At 39.4% G+C, this 22,737-nt stretch overlaps 1 protein-coding gene across 5 annotated transcripts in view; it reads left to right on the top strand.

Moving 5' to 3' along the window:
- Nucleotides 1-22,737, top strand: part of DENND1B (DENN domain containing 1B) — a 166,815-nt gene that overhangs the window by 27,148 nt on the left and 116,930 nt on the right. For all 5 annotated transcript variants that reach the window (XM_056355494.1, XM_056355492.1, XM_056355495.1 and 2 more), the window contains exon 3: nucleotides 16,345-16,388. In XM_056355494.1, the coding sequence (XP_056211469.1) occupies nucleotides 16,345-16,388 (44 nt within the window). The remainder of the gene's footprint in view (nucleotides 1-16,344; nucleotides 16,389-22,737) is intronic.

The following is a 22,737-nucleotide window of genomic DNA, read 5'->3' as shown; positions in this document are numbered from 1 at the left end:
GCTCCTCACAGACCTTGTGCTCCAGCCCCTTCCCCAGCCTCGTTGCCCATCTCTGGACACGCTCCAGCCCCTCAGTGTCCCTCCTGCAGTGAGGGGCCCAGAACCAGCCACAGGATTCCAGGTGCGGCCTCACCAGTGCTGCGTACTGGGGGACTATCGCTTCCCCAGCCCTGCTGGCCACACTGTGTCTGGTACAAGCCAGGGTGCTGTCAGGCTGCTTGGCCACCTGGGCACACTGCTGGCTCCTGTTCAGGTGGCTGTTGATCAACAAGCTCAGGTCCTTTTTGGCCAGGCAGCTTTCCAGCCGCCCCTCCCCCAGCCTGTAGCGTTGTGTGGGGCTGTTGTGCCCCAAGTGCAGGACCCAGCAATGTTCCTTGTTGAACCTCATACAGCTGGCCTCAGCCCATCAGTCCAACCCCCCTGCAGAGCCAGCCTGCCCAGACCCCCCTGCAGAGCCAGCCTGACCTCCAGCAGATCAGCACTCCCCCCCAGCTTGGTGTCCTCTGCAAACTCACTGAGGGTGCACTCGGTCCCCTCATCCAGACCATCCATAAAGATACTGAACGGAACTTCCCATGAAGAAAGGAGGTATACTTCACAGTTTTAAGCAGAATGTTATTCCGTGGATTTCACCTACCCTGAAAAGAAATCCTCTGTGGGCATGTGGGGCTTCAGGCTCCAGTTCTGCCCTGGACATGCTTTTCAGCATATACGGACAAGGCACCCAGCTCACAGGTCTCCTGTTTTGTCTAGGGCAGGTTAGTCCCCTTGATAGGAATGAAGAATTTAAGTAATGTCACCTGGGATAACTTGTTAAAATTAAGATACGCTATTTGCACATCCATAAATCTTAAAATCTGTTTTAGTGTTTTTAGTTTTCAGAAAGGAGTGGATTTTCCCTGCTCTGACGAATGTGCTGATTTGGGTTATGAGAGTGATGGAAGTCTCTCGATAAGAGAGGAGTTATCTGCAGGCTTTTTGAGAGATTGTATGTCTTTCTACTTGAAAGGTACAGCAATATTTTTGTACCCTGTGTATTTTCTTACTAATTATCAAAACAATTAATTAAAAAGGTGCTATAAGGAGATATCATTTTTATACAGACATAATTTAGAAATACATCATATCCGATTGATGATGAAATTGTCAGCATGGGTGATTATGGTTAGACTTAATTATTAAAAAATGGAAATAGTTATCTTACAGCAAAGCAACTTCTCTTAGGTAGTTACACATTGAACTGTTCTTGAAGTGCACATGCATGATTAATGTTCGGTTTCTGCTGCAGCATAGTGTATTTTATCACAAAAATTTGCTTGTCTGAAAACATTGTAATACTTCCTCTGACAATTCTTTTTTATGCCTTATAAAGATCCCTTGGCACCTGTGATTAGTTCTTAATATACTTAGCTTTTTTGTTGTCCTGGTAAGTGACCAACAAGACAATGGTACTGTTTTCTTGGGGCCCATCTGGTCATGACTTTGTGTTTGGATCAGAAATTATTAGTCTTTAGCATTGATTTGACCTGTAAACCATTGCTGGTTTGCTTCACATATGTTCATAGATCTCAACTGTTTCTCCTAGAAGTGAATTTCCTTTTTATTCTTCTTTTGTTTCTGAAAACAAAAGGAAAGCTCCAGGTCGTTACCAAATTGTTACCAAACCGTACTGATCATTCTTTTAAGACTTCCTGTGGTGGACGTGCAGCCGTGGCAGTAGTGCTGTTACTGATGGAGACCGAGAACATGCAGGAGAGCAGAGCATGGGTGTGAAATGACTGGAAGTGGTTAGTGACGGGGCTTGTAGATAACCTAAGGTTTGTGTATTGATCTGCTCAAGAAAGAATTTGGAGAAAAAGATACAGAATGGATGCTAGAATCACACAGCCCTTTCAAGATGTGAAAGACATTGTAGCAGCTAATCCTTTAATACAAACACTACATACAAAAATTGTGCAATGAGACAAGGGCAGTGGTTGAGAGGAGGCCTTTTAATGAAAAATTTCTTACAGATTAATATAATACTTAATATTATGTGCAGTGTCATATATTTCAGCTCCTTGTGCATTCTGTGTGTTGATGGCTGTTATTGTGTAGGTTTATAGGTGCATTCTGAAGTATTAGCATCAGATTTATTTGGTAAATCCATGGTTTTAGATGAGACATAACCTTAATTTATGATGTTGATTTATTAATAAGTCATTCCTTGTTCTTTCACATTAATAATGATAGTATATTTTTTTCCGTTGTTGATATTTTTGACTGCTGTATATCTGGTGCATACATGTTGCTCACAGTCTCCCTGTCCTTATCTTGCTCCTTTCTGCTGTAATGCTCTTCAGAAAGTCAAATTAAGACCTTCATTACTTAAAGAGGCAGAAATACTCAGTTTAAACATGTGGACGGCCTGTCTTTCTATAATCCTGTCTTCCTTCCTGTAGTCCTTATCTGCCCATCCCCAAACACCCCATCGCTCTTCTGAGCGTGTGCAAGTCTGTTATCTCTCTTCTTTCTACTCTCAGTGGCAATAACGACTCTCTGGGCCACTTCTTCACCTCTGTGAGCAGCCGACCGACCAGCTGGAGCCTGCAGACAGCTGATGTACCCTGGTATTCTAATCGGCAAGGTGGCTGGTCTGGGTGAGGCTCCCACCCCGCAGTGTAGCTGCATACCTTGCAGGGTGCTTCATTGAAGGCACTGCTTCTGACACATGTTCTTGTACCTTTAGACAGCTAGTCTGAATGCAGACTGATGAAATGGGAGAAGGTGGCTTCTGACTGCCTTCTGGAAATGCTCAGTTTACAAGCATGTGTTGAGTTCTGACCTCACACGGGCTATGCAAGTGCAGCATGTTATTTTGAACTTTAGATTTTCTATCAGAGTGAAATATATTGTCTGCTATTCTCACACTGTTAAATTGATTTTCACTATTTTGGACACGATTTATTTGGATTCCACTGGATGAAGCAGGCATTGGACATGGAGATTTCATAAAATAACATAGTTCTGCATGCTAACCACATCACAGTTACTTTGTAATGGGATGTAAATTGAAATCATGCATCTACATCACCCTCCTACTTTGCTGTTTTGCATAAATAGTACTTTAGAAATCAGTAGAGAAGTGTAACTTCTGTTTTATAGCTGTATCTATCAATATATCTCTGTATATTGATCTGTATATACAATCTATGTATATATCAAGAAATGTCTTGGAGAGTTTCCTAGTTACTTGCATGTGCTTTAGGATTAGTAACTCATAGAGACTGGAACGCAGATCTGCCTCCAGGGCAGCAAGACACCATACCATTCTGGTTACAGCCCCTCTATGTATATTGGGATGCTGTTTACATCCCCTGTTGTGCTGACCCCACTCTGGCATGTAATTAGGAATTTTGACCTGTGTGACTGTAAACACCTATGGGAAAACTCTTTGACTTGCTTTGACTTAAGTATGTGTGGCCTGTGCTTTAGAATTACTAAAAACATGGGCTTGTGTGGAAATGTCCCTTTTTATGCCTGTAAATGTTGTTCTGAATGAAAAAGAATTAATTTTCCCAGACCTCATGATATCTGGGAACCTGAAATGACTGACTTGAGGTAATGCAGCAGGTAACTGGCAGGACTGAAAATCAGAGTGTGCATCTTCTAACCCCCAGCATGTTGCGCTGCTGGCTGGGCCCATGTTCTAGCTCTGCTGAAGCAGGGGGACAAATACTGTTAATGAAGCTGAACAGGAAAGAATATCACATTTTTTTTCTCACTGCCCTCTATAACTACTTTGTGACTCTTCAGAGTTTGGAGGCAGTGGGAGAGAGGCATGTAGAGGTGCTGTGGCATCAGTTTGTTTTACTAAAAGATCCATACATTTTTCAGTAAGAAAATGCTGAAGAAATAAATAGCATTAGCCTTCTGCCATGTGTCTTGTTCTCCTTTGAAAGGCTTAGTGAGGGAAGAGTGCCTGGTTTAGTAGCCTCCCTGGGAGGGATGTGCTGTGGAGCCTGTGCTCCTGTCCTGGGAGGTCCTTGGTGGGGATCAAAGAGGTCTCTGTTCCCTGGGACGTCAGGTGCTAAAGCCATGGTGCCTCTACAGGGTCAGCCTGAGCCTCTTGCTCTCAGCGTGCATTGTGTGCGGTCACTGGCTTGGAAACTTCTGGGAGACCCTTTCGTAATGTTTTCTTTGTTTTCTGTGGAAAAAACCCAAGGTTTGAGGATTCTGTGTAGGGGGTTTGGTAAGTGACTGTAGTATCTTCATTAGGTGCACAGACTAATGCTAGAGGGAACTTGTAACATAAATGCTAGTGTAAAGGTTGTTTTCTATACTTTTGGTTTTTTTCCCCTACTCTGAACATGGCTATTGGGTACTAAAACATGAGTGCTTCACGACAGAGGGAAATTCTTAGCTATTAGAGGTTTATTAGCTGTTGGAGTAACACTGATCTTTCTGTAAGCAACTTCTTAACCTGCTTTTTGTGTTTGGTTCTTATCAAAAGTTTAGTGTTGACTTTTAAGGATTGGTATGTGAAAAACGTCAAAACATTGATTTTTCAACTGCATGCTCTCTGCCATAGACAGGTCGGGGCTGAACGCATGTGTGCCAGCCTCTAAAATTTTTTGTTGTTGATTCTTGCTCACATGGAGGGCCCTTGGGACAGATGGCCCCTCGCTGTTGATGGTTCGATTACAGTGATCACCCACAGCTTCCAGGGAGTGTGAAGAAAAGAAATTGCTTTCTTTGTCAAGGTGTTTTCAATTCAATTCTCACCCATTAGCCCTGTTTGGTTAAGTTTTGAATTACTCCATCAGGTGACTGATGAGTTTATTTCCTGCCCCCCCCCCCCCCCCCCCTCCTTTCCCCCCCAATAGTATTAAAATGGATTTGGTATAAGATGGAAAGCAAAGGCAAAAAAAGATTTGTGCTTATTGATCTGTGCTGTTTCATCTTTATTCTGTATCATGAACAACCAAGATAAAAATGAACACTGAATCAGAATAGGCTAGAAGATATATGTTTTTAAAAGATACTTTAATTATTTGAAATCTGTGAACTGTTTACACATACAGTAAACTATATACATAGGCTATGGCTAATCAATGTGGTTGTTATGGTTTTAAAGCTTTGTGTAAATAAGAATGTTTTAATTTGAAGCAGATTGATAGGTATATAAAATTATGAAACATAGTCTGTTATAATTAAAGCTTTCATAGTCAGGTGTGTTTCAGTTGTGGTGCTGTAGATGTTCTGAGGAGTAGGAAACAGCCAAGCCAGATCCTGGTTATCAGTGTTGCTCTACTTCCACCGCTTTCCACCACAGCCAGTAAGCAAGATCTGAAACGTTTGAATTTCACATGGACAATGTTAATTGTAATGGGAGAATGAAAATAGGGTAAAGATAGAGAATTTGAAAGTATGTTTTTGTAATGTTCAATTACTTTCACGTGTAAGCTGAGTATCAGTACACAATCCACAGTTTCATTTCACAGCGTAATCATAGAGATGGGGTGAATATATGATACAGTAGTATCTGCATTAATTAATTAAAGTTTCATAAATAATCTAGAATTAAAATACAGAGAATCTAACCCCTTCTCCCTGTAGCTGTTCTTGGTTGCAGCAACAGTGTCGGTGGGGTTGGCTCTGCAGAGCCCACCGAGCCCCAGGGCGGCAGGCTGGAGATGGCAGAGGGGAAGAAGCAGGCTGAGGGCTGGACAAGAAGTCCTCTTGGTTTGGGTTTTCTTAGGTGTATTTTTATAAAGATCTCCTGTCTTAGTACAGGTGGATGCTAGACTAGTGTGCACCAGGGTAGATGAAAACCTCATAATTTCTACATGTATTTTGCATTCAGTAGATGTTGATGGTAGTCTGTATCACGATACAAGAAGAATGCTGGATCATGGATGATGCTCAGTGATACCGGCAGTGGTGCTTTCACTGCTGCTGGAAACTCCCTCAATAGCAGAGATGGCATGTTTCAAGAACGATAGTCTCCCTCCTGCTACAAATGAGAAGTGCTCGAATGTGACATCAGTATCTAAGGCAGTAGTTTTCATACCTTTAAGCTTATCGCTGCCCTCGATTCCAGTGCCTGTGAAGAGCTGCTTTTTGAGTTTACCTTCCTTCTCCCCTGAGCCTGGGGAAGGCAGGGCCTCTGGGAAGAGGATATGAAGCACAGGCCAGCCTGTGATGCCTGAAGAGTTGCCATGTTGCCAACTCCGGTTTCAGCTTTGCTCACGGTAGCTTCATGGGAAAGGAGGAGGTGTGCTGGAGTGGGGGACAGCCCCATCCCACAGCCTGGTCACTGCTGCGTGTGCTGTGTCTCAGCTCAGTGACAGCCGGGGTCTTTGCCAGGTGCTGAAGGAAAGCGTTCCTCTTCCATATGTCTGCTAAATAGAGAACACGTAGGAGTAGGGTAGGAAGCAAGGACGCAGGGAAGGAAATGCAGAAGACAACTGAATATTTTTCCACCTTCGTGCTTTCCACATTATAAACTTCATATACTTAAGTTCTGGGGATATTTTCCATGTTTGGGCACTGTTTATCTAAAGCTTTTGGCTGGGGACAATGTTATTGGAGGATGTTTGGAAGTGGCATTTGTTTACTGGTGTACTAAATATATATCATAGAATCATACAATGGTTTGGGCTGGAAGGGACCTTTAAAGGTCCTCTGGCGCAACCCCCCTGCCATGAGCAGGGACATCTTCAACAAGATCAGGTTGCTCAGAGCCCCATCTGACCTGACCTTGCATGTTTCCAGGGATGGAGCATCTCCATCTCTCTGGGCAACCTGTGCCAGTGTTTCACAACCCTCACCGGAAAACAGTCTTCCTTGTATGTAGTCTTATCTATGTGGTGCCCTTTCCTTTACAATTTGGATAATGATATTCTGTATTCCGTGGTAATGTTATGTATTCCATTGTTCCTATATATTATGTATTCCAGTATTGCTTTGGCCTGAAAATCCTGTTAGTTACTGAATCAACGCATTTTACTGCTTGTGTTAGTTGGTGTTTAAGGCAAGGGGCATAACTTACAGGGAGATCCTGCCCTCAAGTACTAACAGTTGGGCTGTGTCCAGGATATGGTCCTCACTGGTGGAAGGAATGTTACTGCAGTGTTCAGGCAAAAAGTGATGTAAATAGGTGATAATTTTATCTTCTGTGGTCAAGAGGGAGTTTCCCTACAACATTCTTTTTTTTTTCTCGAAGAAGCAAGAGAATTGGACTTACTTGGGCATTGAAAAAAAATATAGCTAATTAAAAAAAAATTAACAAAAAAAATCAAAATTTAAATCTTTGGTTAAGTTTTTTACTTAATTTCATTTTTTTAGGCGTGTGAACTATAATGTAAGATTTCTTTTTGAGCAATGTCAAAAGTGGATTTTTTGACACAAACACAAAAAAATTTCTGTGTTTCCTGCAACCAGGCAGTTTGCTTTACAGGGTCACATATATTCCTGGTTTCATGTCCAAGCTGATACCAAATTTCTGTTTCTTGAAGGGAATTAGGAAGCAGTAACTCAGGCATCCATGAGATATTGAGATGTAGTCTTAGTCACGTGCCAAAAGATTTTTGATTTTTTTATATGCAGTCTGTATGGGTTCCACAAAGCAAATATAATATTGGACCTGGTGAGATAAAATGTTTTTCTCTGTCTCTGGTCAGACATCACTGATGTGGGAGAGCCAAGTGTCGGGTCATCTCCAGTATGTTTGGCTGTGCAGGATTCTTCCTAGTTTACTTAATATATGTTGCTTGGTAGTAATGTACTTGAACTTTTCTAGATCTTTCTCAAAATCGATCTTGCAGCACTAATGTAGGAAAACGTCATGTAGCCCACAATATTTTTAAAGAACTTTGTATACCTTCATTTAAAACAAACAAAATGCTGCACATGCAATGTGTCTGTGCAAGGGCGTGTAGTGAGTTAGTTTTTCATCCTGATAGGGTGGGATGTAAAACTCTTATTGGTATACAAAGGTAAGTGACCTTAGTCTTACTGTTTTCAATTATTGTTCATTTCATTAGATCACTGCACAGCTTGTCTCATTTAAACTGCTTTGAACAAGAGACCCGGTGACAGCTGTAGTATTTTGTTTTGTAAACCTTCCTCAGACATTAGCAATGACTTAAGGCATAGATATGCTCACTTGCTTGTACTTTTGCTACCTTAGTTCTTAGATCCTCATTTCCATGAGCTGTAATTCACTCATGATTACAAGTTCAAAGTAGGAAAATTAAAGATAACACTGTGGCTCCAAAAGGCATAGAGTTGTTGCCACACTTTACAAGCTCATTCTCAAGACTTAGCAGGTAAAAGAAATTCCTGCTTATCTTGCAAAGAGACCAAATGAAGGCTGAACATATTCATTTTGTCTGTGCACTGTCTGTGAAGTGAACTCTCACCCTGATTAAGGTTTTATCCTGAAGCATGGCTAATAGCATTGCAGCCAAAAGGACCCTTTCTTTCTATCCCTAGTTAGCTGAAATGACTTACTGCTCTGTCCTTCAGTGGTAACAAATTCTTGGGCAAAAAGGGATTGACCTGCGGCTCCGACAGAGAAGGCAAATTGTGGCTTGAAGTTTCAACTATCTGCTTGCTCATAAGAGGGAAAAAAGTACTTATTTCCTAGTTTGAGCACGTTACAGATGGGGAAATTTGAAAGATCAGAGGAACTGTCAGGTCCAGACCCTGTATTGCTGTCAGACAAAGCCCCGCACCTCTATAGATGCATGGATTGTATCTTTGTTTTCCCACATATTAGAAACAAAATTCTACATTTCCACAGGTGCGGTGTGAGCACTGGTATCCTGAAACTATTTAGTAAGTTAGATGTCTGTGAAAAGATGCAGTTACATTCTGAGCCGCTTAGTAAGTCCATGAGTGATTTGGGTTACTTAGATTTATGGGCATTTTTCAAGCATAAGTGCTACAGAAATAATTTTAAACTGTGGTAGAGTTTCCAGCATACTTGAAAGCCTGACCAGCTTGATGTTCAGCTACAATTAAAAGCAGTTTCCTTAGGTAAAGCTTCCTTGTGGGAGGAAGATGTTTTCATCATACCTGTGAGGAGTCAGTCTTCGTAATAATGTTTCTGAACCTGACTGAAAAGTCACTGATATAAAAATCACATTTCTTATTTGCAAGTGTGCAGCTACAAAGACTTATAGACGACAGTTGCTGTGACTGTAACTGAGGCAGGCTACTAAAATGTTGTTTTCCATTTCCCCTTCATTAAAGGGCAGTATTTAGTCTATGTTTGTGACACTGTTGTTTAGTTCATGCTTTGTATGAGGGAAGTTAAAAGGAAAAATGTCAAAATCACATACTCCAAATACCTCCTTCGATACCAGTGTGAGTCAGGTAACTTTACTGCCTAAATAATTTTTTAAAATAGGGTATAAGCTTTGCAATCGCGTGAAGGCAAGGCAGAGGCCACTGGTGTGGGGAAGGGAAAGCGGACAGGAGACAGCCGGGCTCCTGTGTTGTGGCCAAATTGTGGTTTATTTTGAAAGGCAAGTCCAGGTTCAGCACCTTGATCAAATGTGTTGCTGAGGTTCATGTGTCAGCACCTAGAGACCCAGAAAAATCTCAGTGTGTTAATATACAGCAGGAAAAGGTGGAAAATGTAATTCCTGAAACTCGTTAACCTTTTTCTGTAACTGACGTGGTTGTGAAGTGTCAGTATTTAACTCTTAAAATTGTCAGTGGTCAAGCACTCCGTATTCCTGGTCTTTGGTTGAAAGCAGTCATCGTTCCAGGGGAGCTGACTTGCTTCAGCACAGCGTTTTTGTGCCGTGTGTTTCTTTGCTATTTGCTGAAGTAGCAACTGTTAGAAACTGGTGGCAGTTTAGGAATGCACATTAGTGGGTAAACTGTGAGTAAAGAAGTCGAAGGTACTGGATTGCTAAGATTTGATATAATTTTGTAAATATGCTTTCTGTTGCTTTCATGAAAAGACCAAGAGTGTGGTTGCATTCTGCTGTAAGCTTCCTGGGGAATACTTGGAGTGAGAACAGACTTAGCAGTCCTGTAGAAGTTTCTTTCGGTATTCCTTTGATGAACAAAAAAATAGGTGGACTACCTGATTTGCATAAAAGTGTACTTTCAAGTATTTTCTACAGTGGCACCCTCATTTGCATATTGTCTTTAATCTGACAGGTTTTAAGTGCCAGAGAAGTTAGCAAGTGTTTCTTAGTTTCACTTTTTTTATGAAGTTGCTTCAATGTATTTTGTCCTTGTTCTGTCTTTTGATTACTGATGCTTGGAAAGTACTGCAACTCCCTTCTTCCCCCCTTCTCTGTGGCATCTTGCTCTTCCTCCAGCTACTGGCGGGTGCTATGCTTTGATCCCCCAAACCTGGGAGCTGAGGACCACTGTCACACTCAGATCTTCCTGACAGCAGTGCCTTCTGTTCCTACTGCACCTCTGGCACTTCATGTATGAAACTGTTAACAAGCAGATTTTAATATGATGTACAGAAGTCTTTTTTTTTCTTCCTTTTTTTTTTTTTCTCCCCAAGAAGTAATCTTTTTATGTGAATGCTGTTTTTTTCATGAGATGATTTCATCTGTGAAAACTCTTGGTTTGCATATTATGGTTGATCTCTTACTTTGTTTCTGAATCACTGTTGTGGTAATAAAATACTATATTGATACAAATGCATCATTATAATTAATGGTACGAGTTTCTGTCAAATTGTTTTAAGTATGTAGAAGATTTTTGCCTTTGAACAATGGCAGTGTTAGAAACTTGGTAACTTGCTTTAAAGAACTAGGTTTTTTTATTACTGATAACTACTTCTAACAAAATCAGTTCTGCTTATTGCTTAAATATGTGTTTATAAATCTGTTCCGTGAGATAATGATGTATCATTTCAGCTTTATTAATTGCTTTTTCTTGTTCACATAAGAAAAACAATCTGGAAATTCTTTCCCTCCCCCCAGACAAGAAATAAAAACTGTCTGTAATAAGCTTTGCTTTTCTGCCTTCCTTTTCCTCACTGTGTTTCTTCCCCACCCTTGTAACTCCTGGCCCCAGTCTCTTCTTTCCCCTCTGCACTGACAGCTTTTTTCCAATGAATATCTTTATGGCATCAGAGAAAATATAGCTGGAGGGATATTGAGCAGTCATCTAGTCCATTCCTCTGTCCCAAGACATGACCAACTCTGCTTGGCAGTCTTTTTGTATATCCTGCTCCGTCAAACCCACAGGGATGAAGATTCCTTCTCTCCAGGCAGAATGTTGAGCTACTTAATTAACCCGTTTCATTTTACTTTAGCTGTGTTTTTCTGTCTGAAATTATTCTCTGTTGCCATCAATAGAATTACCAGAGGTGATGTTTCTCAGCATGTGTTGTAATTTCTGTTCCATTACCAAATTCAATGTGTGCTAATTATCTTATCCTGTTGCATTTTTGGGTGACGATTGTAATCAGCAAGCTTTATGATTGTGAAAGGGTATTTTTAACTACAGAATTTTTTGGAAAGTTACCACTCAGAAAGCTTTTTTTTTTTTTTTTTTTTTGGTAGTTCTCTGCTTCTCTAATCTGCTCTGTCATGAGAAATAGTACTTTCTAATATTTTCTTAGATTTATTACAGAAGCTAAAATGTGTTGGAAGTTGTTTTCCTAAAAATATGGATGACACGCTTTATGAAGTTACCTCTGTGGGAATAGATTTTTGGAGACGAATTACCTTGAGGGTATGCTTATGTTTTCCTCTTCTCTTAGCATGTGTCATAGTTGCCTGCATTTTTTTTGTGGAGTAGTTCTAGATTGCAACATTTTGAATACTTTTGTTTTTAAGCATTAAGTGTGACTCACTTTTCCTCTTTGTATCAAGTATACTGTACTCTGAGTCTTGGTCCCTCAACAAACTTTTCCATGCTTGTCTCTTCTGACTTGCACCAAGAGTTGCATCTGCTTCTAATTGCGATCCTCAGGGATTTAGCTGGTTCTTTCTGAATCTTATTATAGAAAGATTTCTTCTAAAATATGTATAGACAGACTTAGGTGATCACAAACGATACAAAAGTAGTCAAATCAGTCAGATGTCACAAGTTAAGTCTAGCAAGGTGTACATGAGCTGTAGCCTCACAGCGGTGTGAAATTCACACCTAGACGATAAACTTTCCCATGCTGTAGGATATTTAGCAGAGGAATTTTCAAGTGTTACTGGCATGTACTAAGATGAATGTTTATAAGAAATGTCTGTCCTGGATGCTGTAGGCATAGGAAGAAGTGATGCTTGTACATGCATATATCTATTTACACATGCAACGATCTATATATTTGCACATGCTATGCACAAACTATTCTTTGTGTGCACTTAACAATTTCCTCTTAACTACTACATTTACTTAGAACTGCTGCAAAGTCTTTGTCCCAGAAATGGCTGTTAGAAAAAGAAAACGAGGCGAAACTCAGTAATTCCTCAGCCACAGCTATTTCTGAGTGATTCTCATCCTCTCACCCATAAAATCAGCATAAAATTGACCTAACATTGTCAGATCAGATGGGGTATCTGGAAAGTAATCCTCAGGAAAAAGAAATTCAGTCTTTGTAAATCCAAAGATAAAGTGCGTAAAGTTGTAGAATTGGATTATACTTTCTCTTTTTATTTCTAAATCAGTATCCTTTTGTTTGTTCCTTCACAGCACTTGTGAGAAGTTGCCACAAAGATGTGTCAGATGCTGCCTGAGCCTAGCTCCAAAAGCAGAAACAAACATAATCTTTTGAAAAAAGCCCAATCCCTGACTTGGATAATTATCATAAAATCCCAAGGCTTATTACAGGTGTTAGGGTTTGGTTTCAGGGAGCAAAGGCATAAAAAGTGTGTAGTAACCTTTCTTTTTGAAGCACAAGTCGCATCAGATTTTCTTACTTAATACATGTATTGCAAGTACCTACTAAAATAACCAGTTAAAAGCCAGTAATAACAACAGGCAAACCTGGCTCAAAGCAGTTGGACAAATCTTGGAGGCATGTAATTTTTGCTGAAAGTAGCACTGAATGTTTTTCTTGAATTGAGTTAGGAATATTTTTTTAAATGTTGGCTCTTTTTTGTTTTCATGGAGGAGTACTGAGAGTATTATTCTGCCTGTTTAGATCACATGAATTTAAGTATCCTTTCATTACATAAATATCCTTTCATGTTATGAAAATAAATGTTGTTATACCTGTAGTTGAGTGAACTGGAATTTACTTTAGAGTTGTTTTTATCATTGCAAGTGAGACCACAGTAGTATGAGAGTGCCCTAATATGAAGTAAAGATAGCAAGCTGAGCAGGACACTAAATTATAGTTGGAAGTTTTATGTGTTAACTTATTTTGGTACCCTGATATGCTATCGGAGGTTTTGGTCTTGTTGCCAGTAGGTAAAGAAGGGTGCTCCTGTGAAATGCTGTTCAGCTCCATTGGTGCCTCACTCAGGTGTGAATTTTACCCGTTTTTTGACCCCAAACCCCAAGTTACTTAGAGCCAAGTCTTGTTTAATTCTGAGGTTGTGCTTTGCTCCTGATTGTGATCTTTTAAAAACACACTTGGTGGCTTTGCTGTTGTGATCCGCTTCCTTTTTTGAAGCAGGGCAGTTACACTTCCACTAAGGACAGTGAAAGAAAGAAATTAAGTTTCTTTCTGATTTTGAAGTTACACCTTAAACATTTTACAAAGTATCCGAAAACCTTATGATTTTGTTACTGTGTTGCTAAAGCATTCAATGTACTAAATGTTTCTCGTGTAACTGTACTTCACATCTGCCAAAACGATCTGCCTGGTTCCCTTGCGGTGAGACGGGAGCTCGCCGAGCCGCTCTCCGGGGTGATGCTCCGCCAGCCTGCCTTACGGCAGAACAGCCAGGGCGCAGGCGCAGGCAACAGCTCTCGAGTTTTGCAAGAGAAGCCGCTATAAATGGTACAAGACTCGAGAAGTTCTGGGAAAAAAATGGGTGATAAGAAAGGGAACTAGAGGCAGCTGGTAACCAGCTTATGTTTCATGAGGTCTAGCAAATGCTTAAGGCTGGATTGCTGCTGGGTGAAGCAGTCCCACGTTCTTCTCACCACAACTCCCCATTCCCCAATTTTTCTTCCTTTCTTCTGGCACAAACCCAGTGTTTCTGGGGAACTGATCTAGTTGACACTGACCTGAAAAATTCGACAGTTGGTTTGATCTTGCTCAGTTCCCTTGCCTGGTGCAGTGTGTAGCCGTGGAAGAGTCTGCAGCAGCAGGAGAGAGCTGGTGGTGTGGGACCACCAGCAAGTAGCTGGCAGTGGGAGTGCAGTGAGATTGCTTGTGTCCAGAGATGTTTATGCTTGAAATGTTTGTGGACATATGGCCTTAGATTTGCAAGCTCTTTTAAAATATATTTTGCATTCTGTACAATTTCCAGTGGTTTTTAGCGATTTATGAATTACTTAACATGGAGTATTTGATATCCATTACCATGCTTGCTGTGCCTTGAATTTATCAGAGATTGCAGTTGATATACAATGACTTTATTTTTCATGGTACTAAACTGGAATAAAAACAAGAGATCCCTTTCAGTTCAGGCACTGAGATATTCAAACTCCTTTTGTATCTGGTCATTACACAGATGTGTTTGTGATTGGAATACAAACAAAACAGATGGGGCGGAAAAGGTCTCTTTTAAGTGGCTGTATGTATTTGCTCTCCTATTTTTATAAATGTAGCATCTTGTCTCATTTCATATATGCTTCCAGAAGTTCTTGCTTCTGCTAGATGGAGGAAGATTCCTTGTGCAAAATACATACATTTCCATAAATAATAGTTGCAGAACCCTCCCTGGGAGCAAAAATGTGCTTGTCCAATAAGAAGAGTCAAATAGCCACATTTTTATCTAAAATCTCAATTAGATTTGAATTAGATGAAAATTTGTCTAAATTAGGTTGAGTTGATTGACAGGTTGAATTTCGCAACACTTCCAAACTGCATGTTCCCCTGTTGGTTACCAGCTGGCCTGGGGTGAAGGAGGAATGCTGGCGTCGGGCTCCAGCTCCCTGTGAGTGGGCCAGCGGAAAACACGGGTGCAGCAGCTGCGTGTTGGATAGCGGGATCTGAAATCAGCAGCTGGGAATGGAAATACCATCAAGGGTGTTCCCTGTCCATTAAAGCTTCAATTTGCAGCAGCAAACATACGTGGGAGGATGAAGAAAAGTAGAAACCTCTGTAATCTGCCAAAAGTGGAGAACCCTCTGGTTCTGACATAAAATGTACCAGTAAGAAGGAAGTTTCTGATTTATCGGATGGTGCTAGTGCTAGAGAGTGAAGTGGAAATCCGAATATGCTTCCCAGATCTTGGCTGCTGGGAAGACAGGAATCCCAGCAGCTCCCAAGGTAGCCGGGAGGTTGCAGCTCTCATCAGGCAGTGTCCCTCGGTGCCTGCTGGCAGGTTTCTCCATAGCCTTGCAGCCTGCTGCCCCCGCGGGGTCTCCCCCTGGCCTGGGCTTTGGTGCTGACCTGGGTCTCCCTTGCCCGAGGCCGGGTAGTTTTGCCTTAGCACGTGGAGGAACGCTGCTGTTAATGTGTTGGGTGGAAGTACCGTGAAGCCTCATGGGTGCCTGTGGCACAGTTTTACAGTAGCATCTCGGGAAGGCTTTGTGTCACAGGAGATTAAAAGCTTTGGGGGGATGAAGAGCATAATTAGTTTTTTGTTGAAAGGTTACGGTTCGGGTCGTTGTGTTACATGATGCCTTCAAAGTAGTGTTGATTGTAGACTTATAGATAGCCTAAGTAATACTGATAGTTTTGATAATTAACAGTTTATAATAGGTTAATGAAAACTTGCAAGAGATTTTTGAAATGCTGATCTTAAATGGCTCTGAATAGAAAATATTTGAGCATGCTAGTTCTTCTAAACTTTTCCTTGAGTGTGCTGGTTACATTGGTACTGTCTTTAAAATCACAAATTACACTGTTCTGTTCCTCAGAGAGATCTTTGTTTTCCCCTTCTTACCAATTTAGATCATTTTTCCCTTGGAAGTAAAGAGGTTTTATAGCATTTTATTTCTTCATTGAGTTAAAATGTGAAAATTGAACCTGCTTAAAAAATGAAGTACTCAAAGGTTAATGAGAAAGATTTGAATATGAAAATACCATAATCTAGTATGTTATAACCTACTGCTGTATGTAAAGCAATAGACATATAGAATCATAAATATGACATGTCTTTTTAATAATCCAGTATATTCCTTAGATTTTAGATACATTTTTACACTTGCCTCAGAGCTTGATGCTAAGCTGACCCTCTTTTTAATATTAAAATGTACTCTGACTGTAATACTCTGTTCCTTTGCCTCTGATTAATGCTGTCTGTCAATTATTTACAGATCCAGTGGTACTGTGGAAGTTCCCAGAGGACTTTGGAGACCAGGTTGGAAACATGAGATTGAACTTTTATTTTAAGTTTAGAATAATAATAAAAAAGCTCTCCTATTCAGCTGTGGAGAGGCAGATGCTAATGATAGCAGGAAGGAAGCCTTCACCCAACTGGTGGCTTGGTGATTAAAATGCCTTTGTGACAGGAATGTGCAGTAGCAGTTGTAGAGCACTGTAGATCATACTAATTCTTTGTGTCACCTTACTTTTGATACAGAGTATTTTATAAGCTGTTTCAGTTGTAAGTGTTGGGTTTTTATCTGTTGTAGGACTGAAAATGTGGAAAATTTATCAACAAAACTTTTCCAAACATTGATGTTTTAAACTGTGTTAACAAAAAAGTTGAAGGAGCTGCACATGTATGTCCCTTTAACGTCAGAACCTGTGTGTCCCATTCCTTTAATACTTTACAGTGCAAAATCTTATATATTTATTTAATAATATTTCAGAGATGCCCTAGTTATTTGCTTGGGAAAAAAAAAATATCTGCAGACCTTATAAGAGGCAATGATCTAAATGTACTGATTTTGAAAACATGAAAATTCTAGTTTCTATCTATAATTAGTCTATAATTAGGAAGGCTTATGCGTACAGGATTGATGGATTATTTCACTGTTTGAGGTGGTGGCAAAGCTATTAAGTAGTGTGTTGGGTTTTTTTTCTTTCTCTTGGGCTATTTTATTAAAGTTATTAATATTAAAATTTAACAAAACTATTACATTTTATGATTTCAGCAACTTTTAGATGAGTTTCTTCCATGGAAATATGTTTATTTTCATGAACACAAATACATAAAACCACTGAATGAAATAAATATCTCTGACTCAGTATCTCTCTTTGCTCTTCTTTTTAGACTGATACCGTCAAACATTCTTTATTGGTAATATCACTAAAATGGATGATCTGGAAATATTTTGTGCAGTAGATCTTGATAAATAGTTGATATTTTTTTAAAAAAATCAGTAATACAAGATTCTATAAAGACAGCTGTAAGGTGATTCATGATGAAAGGGATAAATATACAAACATAGAAGGTAGGATGTCTGGTTAGGGAATAGCATCAGTCAGAAACATGTGCAATTTATGAGATAGTGATAAATGGTACATGAGCAAAGTGTACTGGTAGATGTTCTTAGCTAGACATCCAGCAAGTTTTGATAATTTTCTTGGCTGCAGAATGATCATCTTTATTGTAATTTAAATTCTTTTTTTCTAGTTTTTGTTCTTTTTCTTTTGCCTAAGAAAGACTTGATCTTAAAAAAGAAAAAAAAAAGAGAAATTATGTATGAAGAAAAATGGGAGCTTATTCAGTAAGTCGAAGGTTATTCAAAGAACAGCTGGTGTAGAAAAATGATTAGAAGATGAAGCCCACTAAAGACTGGAGGGGAATCGTACAAAGACGCAATAGACGTACCTAATCTATAAAAACTAGAGGCCTCAGGCAGCTGTCTGCCTTTGGGGTCTGAAAAACGTGCATCTGCACCTTGTGTCTCAGCAGCGTAGATAATGTAGTGTTTCAGGTAAATTGATTGTGTTCCTGGAAAACAGTATGTTTTAATCCTCATCCTTGCAAGGGAAACTTTCCTGTTAGAACCACTGGACGTAGAATATGTAGCAGCTTCTGTAGCAAACCCTGAGCCAAGTAGTCAAGTGAAATCAGCAGAAGCCTTCTGTGTGTGTGTGTGCGTATTGAACTTGGTAGGTTTGTATTGGAGACCTGAATATCCACTGGATTTAACTTTTTACAAAAATGAAATTTCATTAAAGCTATCAAGGCCAATTTCAATGACGTTTTGTGGGGAGAATATTAAAAAAAAAAAAACCACCCAAACCCACCACTACCAATGATAAAAAAACAACAGAAAAAGAATATTCTTCATTCTATTTCCCAGTCATTTCTATTTTAAATGTAAAATGTGTGAGTTAGTTTTTGGATGTATCCCAAAGAATCATCTTTCCTAAAATCTAAGGGCTGTCTGTTTGCACAGTGATATGATAACAGTGGGCAAAATATTTTGCTCTCTTCCTGAATTTTTCTACAGTTTATCATGTCACCTTTTTGTTGCTTTCATAATGCAATGAAAACTTGTCTAAGCCATTTTGATAGATTCCTTCTCTCTCTCTCACATTCGTCCTCTCAGTGTGCCTGAACTTTCCAATGCTTACTTGTGCCTAATCCTCTCTCTTAGTCCTGTGGCCTGCCATTTTCTTTTATGCTGGCAGTATTCTTCTTTGGGTCTCTTTTTTTTCCTTAAAGTTGACTTTCCAAAATCTTGTTTTGCAAAATGGCACTTCTGTTTTAGATGTGATGCAGAAACTACAGATGATCAGGAAAAAGAAGACATGAGTGACTTGCATAATCACATACTCACAGGTGGTCCATTAAGTAAAGGAAATATTAAGGCGCAGTTTTGGTACCACAAAAGAATTTGCAAGATTCGTTATTGATTTCTTTATCTGCCAAGACTGCAGGGAAGCCACATATTTTCTATCTGGTACTTCTTCAGATGGCAGAATAAGAAGGAGAAGGGAAGAAACATAGACGAGGGAAAATGGGGAAAGAAAAAAAGTAATGCTTCAAGGCAGGAAATGAAAAATAATTCTCTTTGCCACGAGTATTTCAGGAAGTGCTGTGTTGGTGTTGTTGCTTTTTGTATTTTTTTTTATATATTTTATGGTGGGAGTTATTAACCTTTTAGTGACTTTCAAGACTATCAATTCAATAATGAACTCGTGTTGTGGAGAATTCTAAGTAAAAAGAACCACACTACCATTTCAAAGAAAATCTTTATTAATAAAGTACCCCAAAAGCTGAAAGAAGTAATATGTTTGAGACGACATAGAGTTACAATTTACTGTTGTACTGGCATTAATGCTGTAAACCTAAGTTTGACAGTGTTGAAAAAGTTCCGAATAACCTCAACACTGTAGAAAAAATTAGAAGATTCCTCATTTGAGCATATAAAGTGCTTTTGTGGTTATCCTCACAAGCTAACATTTGGATGAGGAATGGGTTCTAGCCATTTAATGGAACGTTTTTTTTAAATTTAAAATACGTTTTGAATATATATGCCTACAGGCATACTACTGTCTTGTAGTATGTTCAGTACTCCCCTTGTGCTCAATTGATTTTTTATGATAAAAGATGTGTATGTTTTTAATCTTGAAATTCCTATTTTGTTTATCAGACTGGTTGGACTAGAGTTTAAGTTCAGCCTTGCAAGCTCATTTGCAAATGGAAGTCTGTAAAAAGAAAATATTAATGCTATGGTAGCTGGAAAAAAGATCTGGTAGTTTTAGAAAATGAAGTATTCTTTAAGTGCTTTAGAGAAGCAATCCAAGTAAACCAAACAACTTTGTTTCCAAAAATGAAATACTTCATAACTGTTGAAAAAGTAGTTGTGTGTCTCTGCCAAAATTCATGTCACCCAGCACAACGGAGATCTGCTGACTCCGGCTGTCTTGTCGTGGCAGCGGAGTCGGTGGCAAAGCCCTGTTGATGTCAGATGTGCCTGGATGCCTCCAGTATGCCTCTCCTCGTAGCTGTTCTGGAAATAAACACACTCAAGCTCCCAGTAACTTCATTGGGTTGAAACATTCTTGGGAAGAGGAGTAGTGTTGGCACAAGGAAGGGCGAGAGCACAGTGCCGACAGCACCAGCAGGTACCAGTGGCTCAGCCAGGGGCAGTGCTGCTTTCTGTGTTGTCTTAACCTTCGAAGCATGTGAAGTCTAACATTTCTTACAAAGTTAGTACTTACAACTATTTTAGATGGTATTTTTAGCTGTGTAAGAATTCAGTTGCTTTTAAATCTGACTGCTTATTGGTCCAAAGTGATTTCCATCTGCAGTAGGTCCCAGTGTATAGAAAAACGGATCCATTGAATAGCTCTTATTCTTCTCCTTTCTAATCACATAATAATTTCTTTCTTTGTCTGCCACTTCTCTGCTGGTGAAAAACATCTCACCAGAAGGATGAGACAAATGGCTAATACGGCAGGAGATTATCTTGCCACTTTAGTCGTATCAAGTATGACAAGGGGTTGTTGACTGAAGGTGTGGGTTGAGAAGGAATTGAGATTGTGCATTAGAACATTGGTAGTGTTGCAGATTTCATCTGATCTTCTCTCGCTCTCTGCTTTCTAAGGCAAGCAGACCAAACCTGCTTCTTCATGTCAGACTTTTCCCAAACGCTGCAGATGAGTAAACGGTGAGGGATGTGGCATCCCATGTGAGGAATCTCTACTATTTGTTATAAAGTTACTGTAACACCCTTTGTGTTATTATCTCATATTTTATAATTCATGTTTTATAACATCTGGGTTCTATTTTTTAATGTATCACATTATGCAAAAGTGACCATATGTGAGCAATAACCTTACTCCTTATCCTGTAGTGACCTAAGTACTAAAGCCTGATATTATACATGTCAATCGGATTCTGTGAAAGTACTTGTATATATAAAATATATAGATATACATGCGCGCATGTAAACATCAGTTGTTTAAGGTATAAATCCTCTGAAGTACTAATATGTAATATGCTAGCCTTCCCTCAGCATACACTTACTGTACAGTCAAAACAGTAATTGTACATTTTCGATGTATGTATTAACTATTAAAAGTTAAGCCTGGCTTAAATGAATGTCTGATTGGAGTCAAAGTGTGCTCAGTTTCTTGCAGGATGGAATATTTAATTGCATGGATTGTGGCAGCAATTATATAAATGAGGCCAATATGAAAGAGATTATATTATTTTTTGAAAAGATTTAAATAATAGTACAAGTTTTATAAAAAAAAATATAAATATATATACCTCCAGAAGCAAGCTAAAATCTGCTGTCTGAGTCAAAATAACGTGTGGAAGGCAGTTGTGCTGTTTTTTTGTTCCTCTGTGCACTCCTAAGAGAGCGGCAGGAACCCAGGAGGTACGAGACTGTTTACACTCTTTCAAGGCTGCAGGCGTGCTGTTAGGGGATGCATCTCACTGGCTTTCCGCATTGGATGGCTTTGTTCTTTTATACTGATGAGGCGTTAAATACATGTTTCAAATGTTTATGCTAACTAGGTAGGTGCTTGCTTTGTTTTTGTCAGTAAATCTTGAAAAGGGTTTTGGGACTTTGTTGCATGTGTATTAATAGGTTTGATTAGTATTTGGGTACATTGGTATGAGAAGGGAGGAATCTAATGAGATTACTAATTTTCAAAAGTATTTTTTTCTGAATGTTACACACCATTGTTTAGTTTTAAGGATATTTTGGAACTCTGATCCCTGTGTAACTTTGAGGAAAACAATTAACCCAGCTGAGATGATGGCAACTTTGTGCATTGCAAGTAAGCTTTGTCAGGGTAAGATAGTTTGTTGTAATTTCCTGACAATTCATGTTTGAAATACGTATTGCTCTTACTGAAGAATACTGGGTGTGTGAGGCAGCAGTGACTGCTGTCTATGCAAATCACAGCTGATAGAGAATTGGCAGGAAAACACGGAGGTGTATTTATAGTGACCAACCGCCCTGCATGAACAGAAAAGATCTATCTGATCTTGATAAACATTCTGTGAAATATCTGCCCACCTAGACATGCTGGGAATGCCCAGGATCGACAAGACCCTTGTACCATTCAAGATGTGAATATCCCAAGATGCAGTCTCAGGGTTTTTTTTAATTCATCCTAACAGAGACAGAATAAATCTTTGAGACTTTTATTTATAAAATCATAAAAGCCCACTACTGAAAACATTGAACTTTCTTGAAGTTGTGAGGACAGGTGGCAATATCAGGCATGCTTGTTTTCAGGCTTGTGGCAGTTTTGTTTTACAGAGCTTTTAAGTTAAAAATGTTGAACTTGATCAGCATATGGTACTGGCTATCCTCATCTCTACCAGCTCTTTTGTTATCTTGTTATTGTTATAGGTCTTAATGACAGTTGTAAGCCATAGTTCTGGATGCAGGGGTTAGTCCACCCTGGGGAGGAGAGGGAGAAACAGCAGTGTGGATTATGGAAATATGAATTGATCTAAAAAGCAGCTCTCTCGTAACAGAATGGGACTCAAAGAAAGACTGGGGAGAAGCTGGTGAAAAGACGATGGAATATGATGTGAAAATGATCATTTGAATGCTTTCCTTTTCATTCCCAGCTGCTGTGTTCTGGTGAAAAGGCATGCATTTGTATATCTTAAGGCTGGGTGAAAAAGGGCCAGATGAATGGAATTACTTGTTAGATATGTTTTCGTTTTGAGTCAAATAAATTATGTACATTTTAATAGACTGTATGCATATGTTAGCCATTTCTTTTTAATTATACAGCCGTGATATTGGGGGACTACATTTTGTAAAATGTTCTTT

Source organism: Falco biarmicus, chromosome 11 (assembly GCF_023638135.1).
Source record: "Falco biarmicus isolate bFalBia1 chromosome 11, bFalBia1.pri, whole genome shotgun sequence".
Lineage (NCBI taxonomy): Eukaryota > Metazoa > Chordata > Aves > Falconiformes > Falconidae > Falco > Falco biarmicus.
The sequence above is the reverse complement of the archived record's forward strand: the minus strand, read 5'-3'. Positions and strand labels throughout refer to the sequence as shown.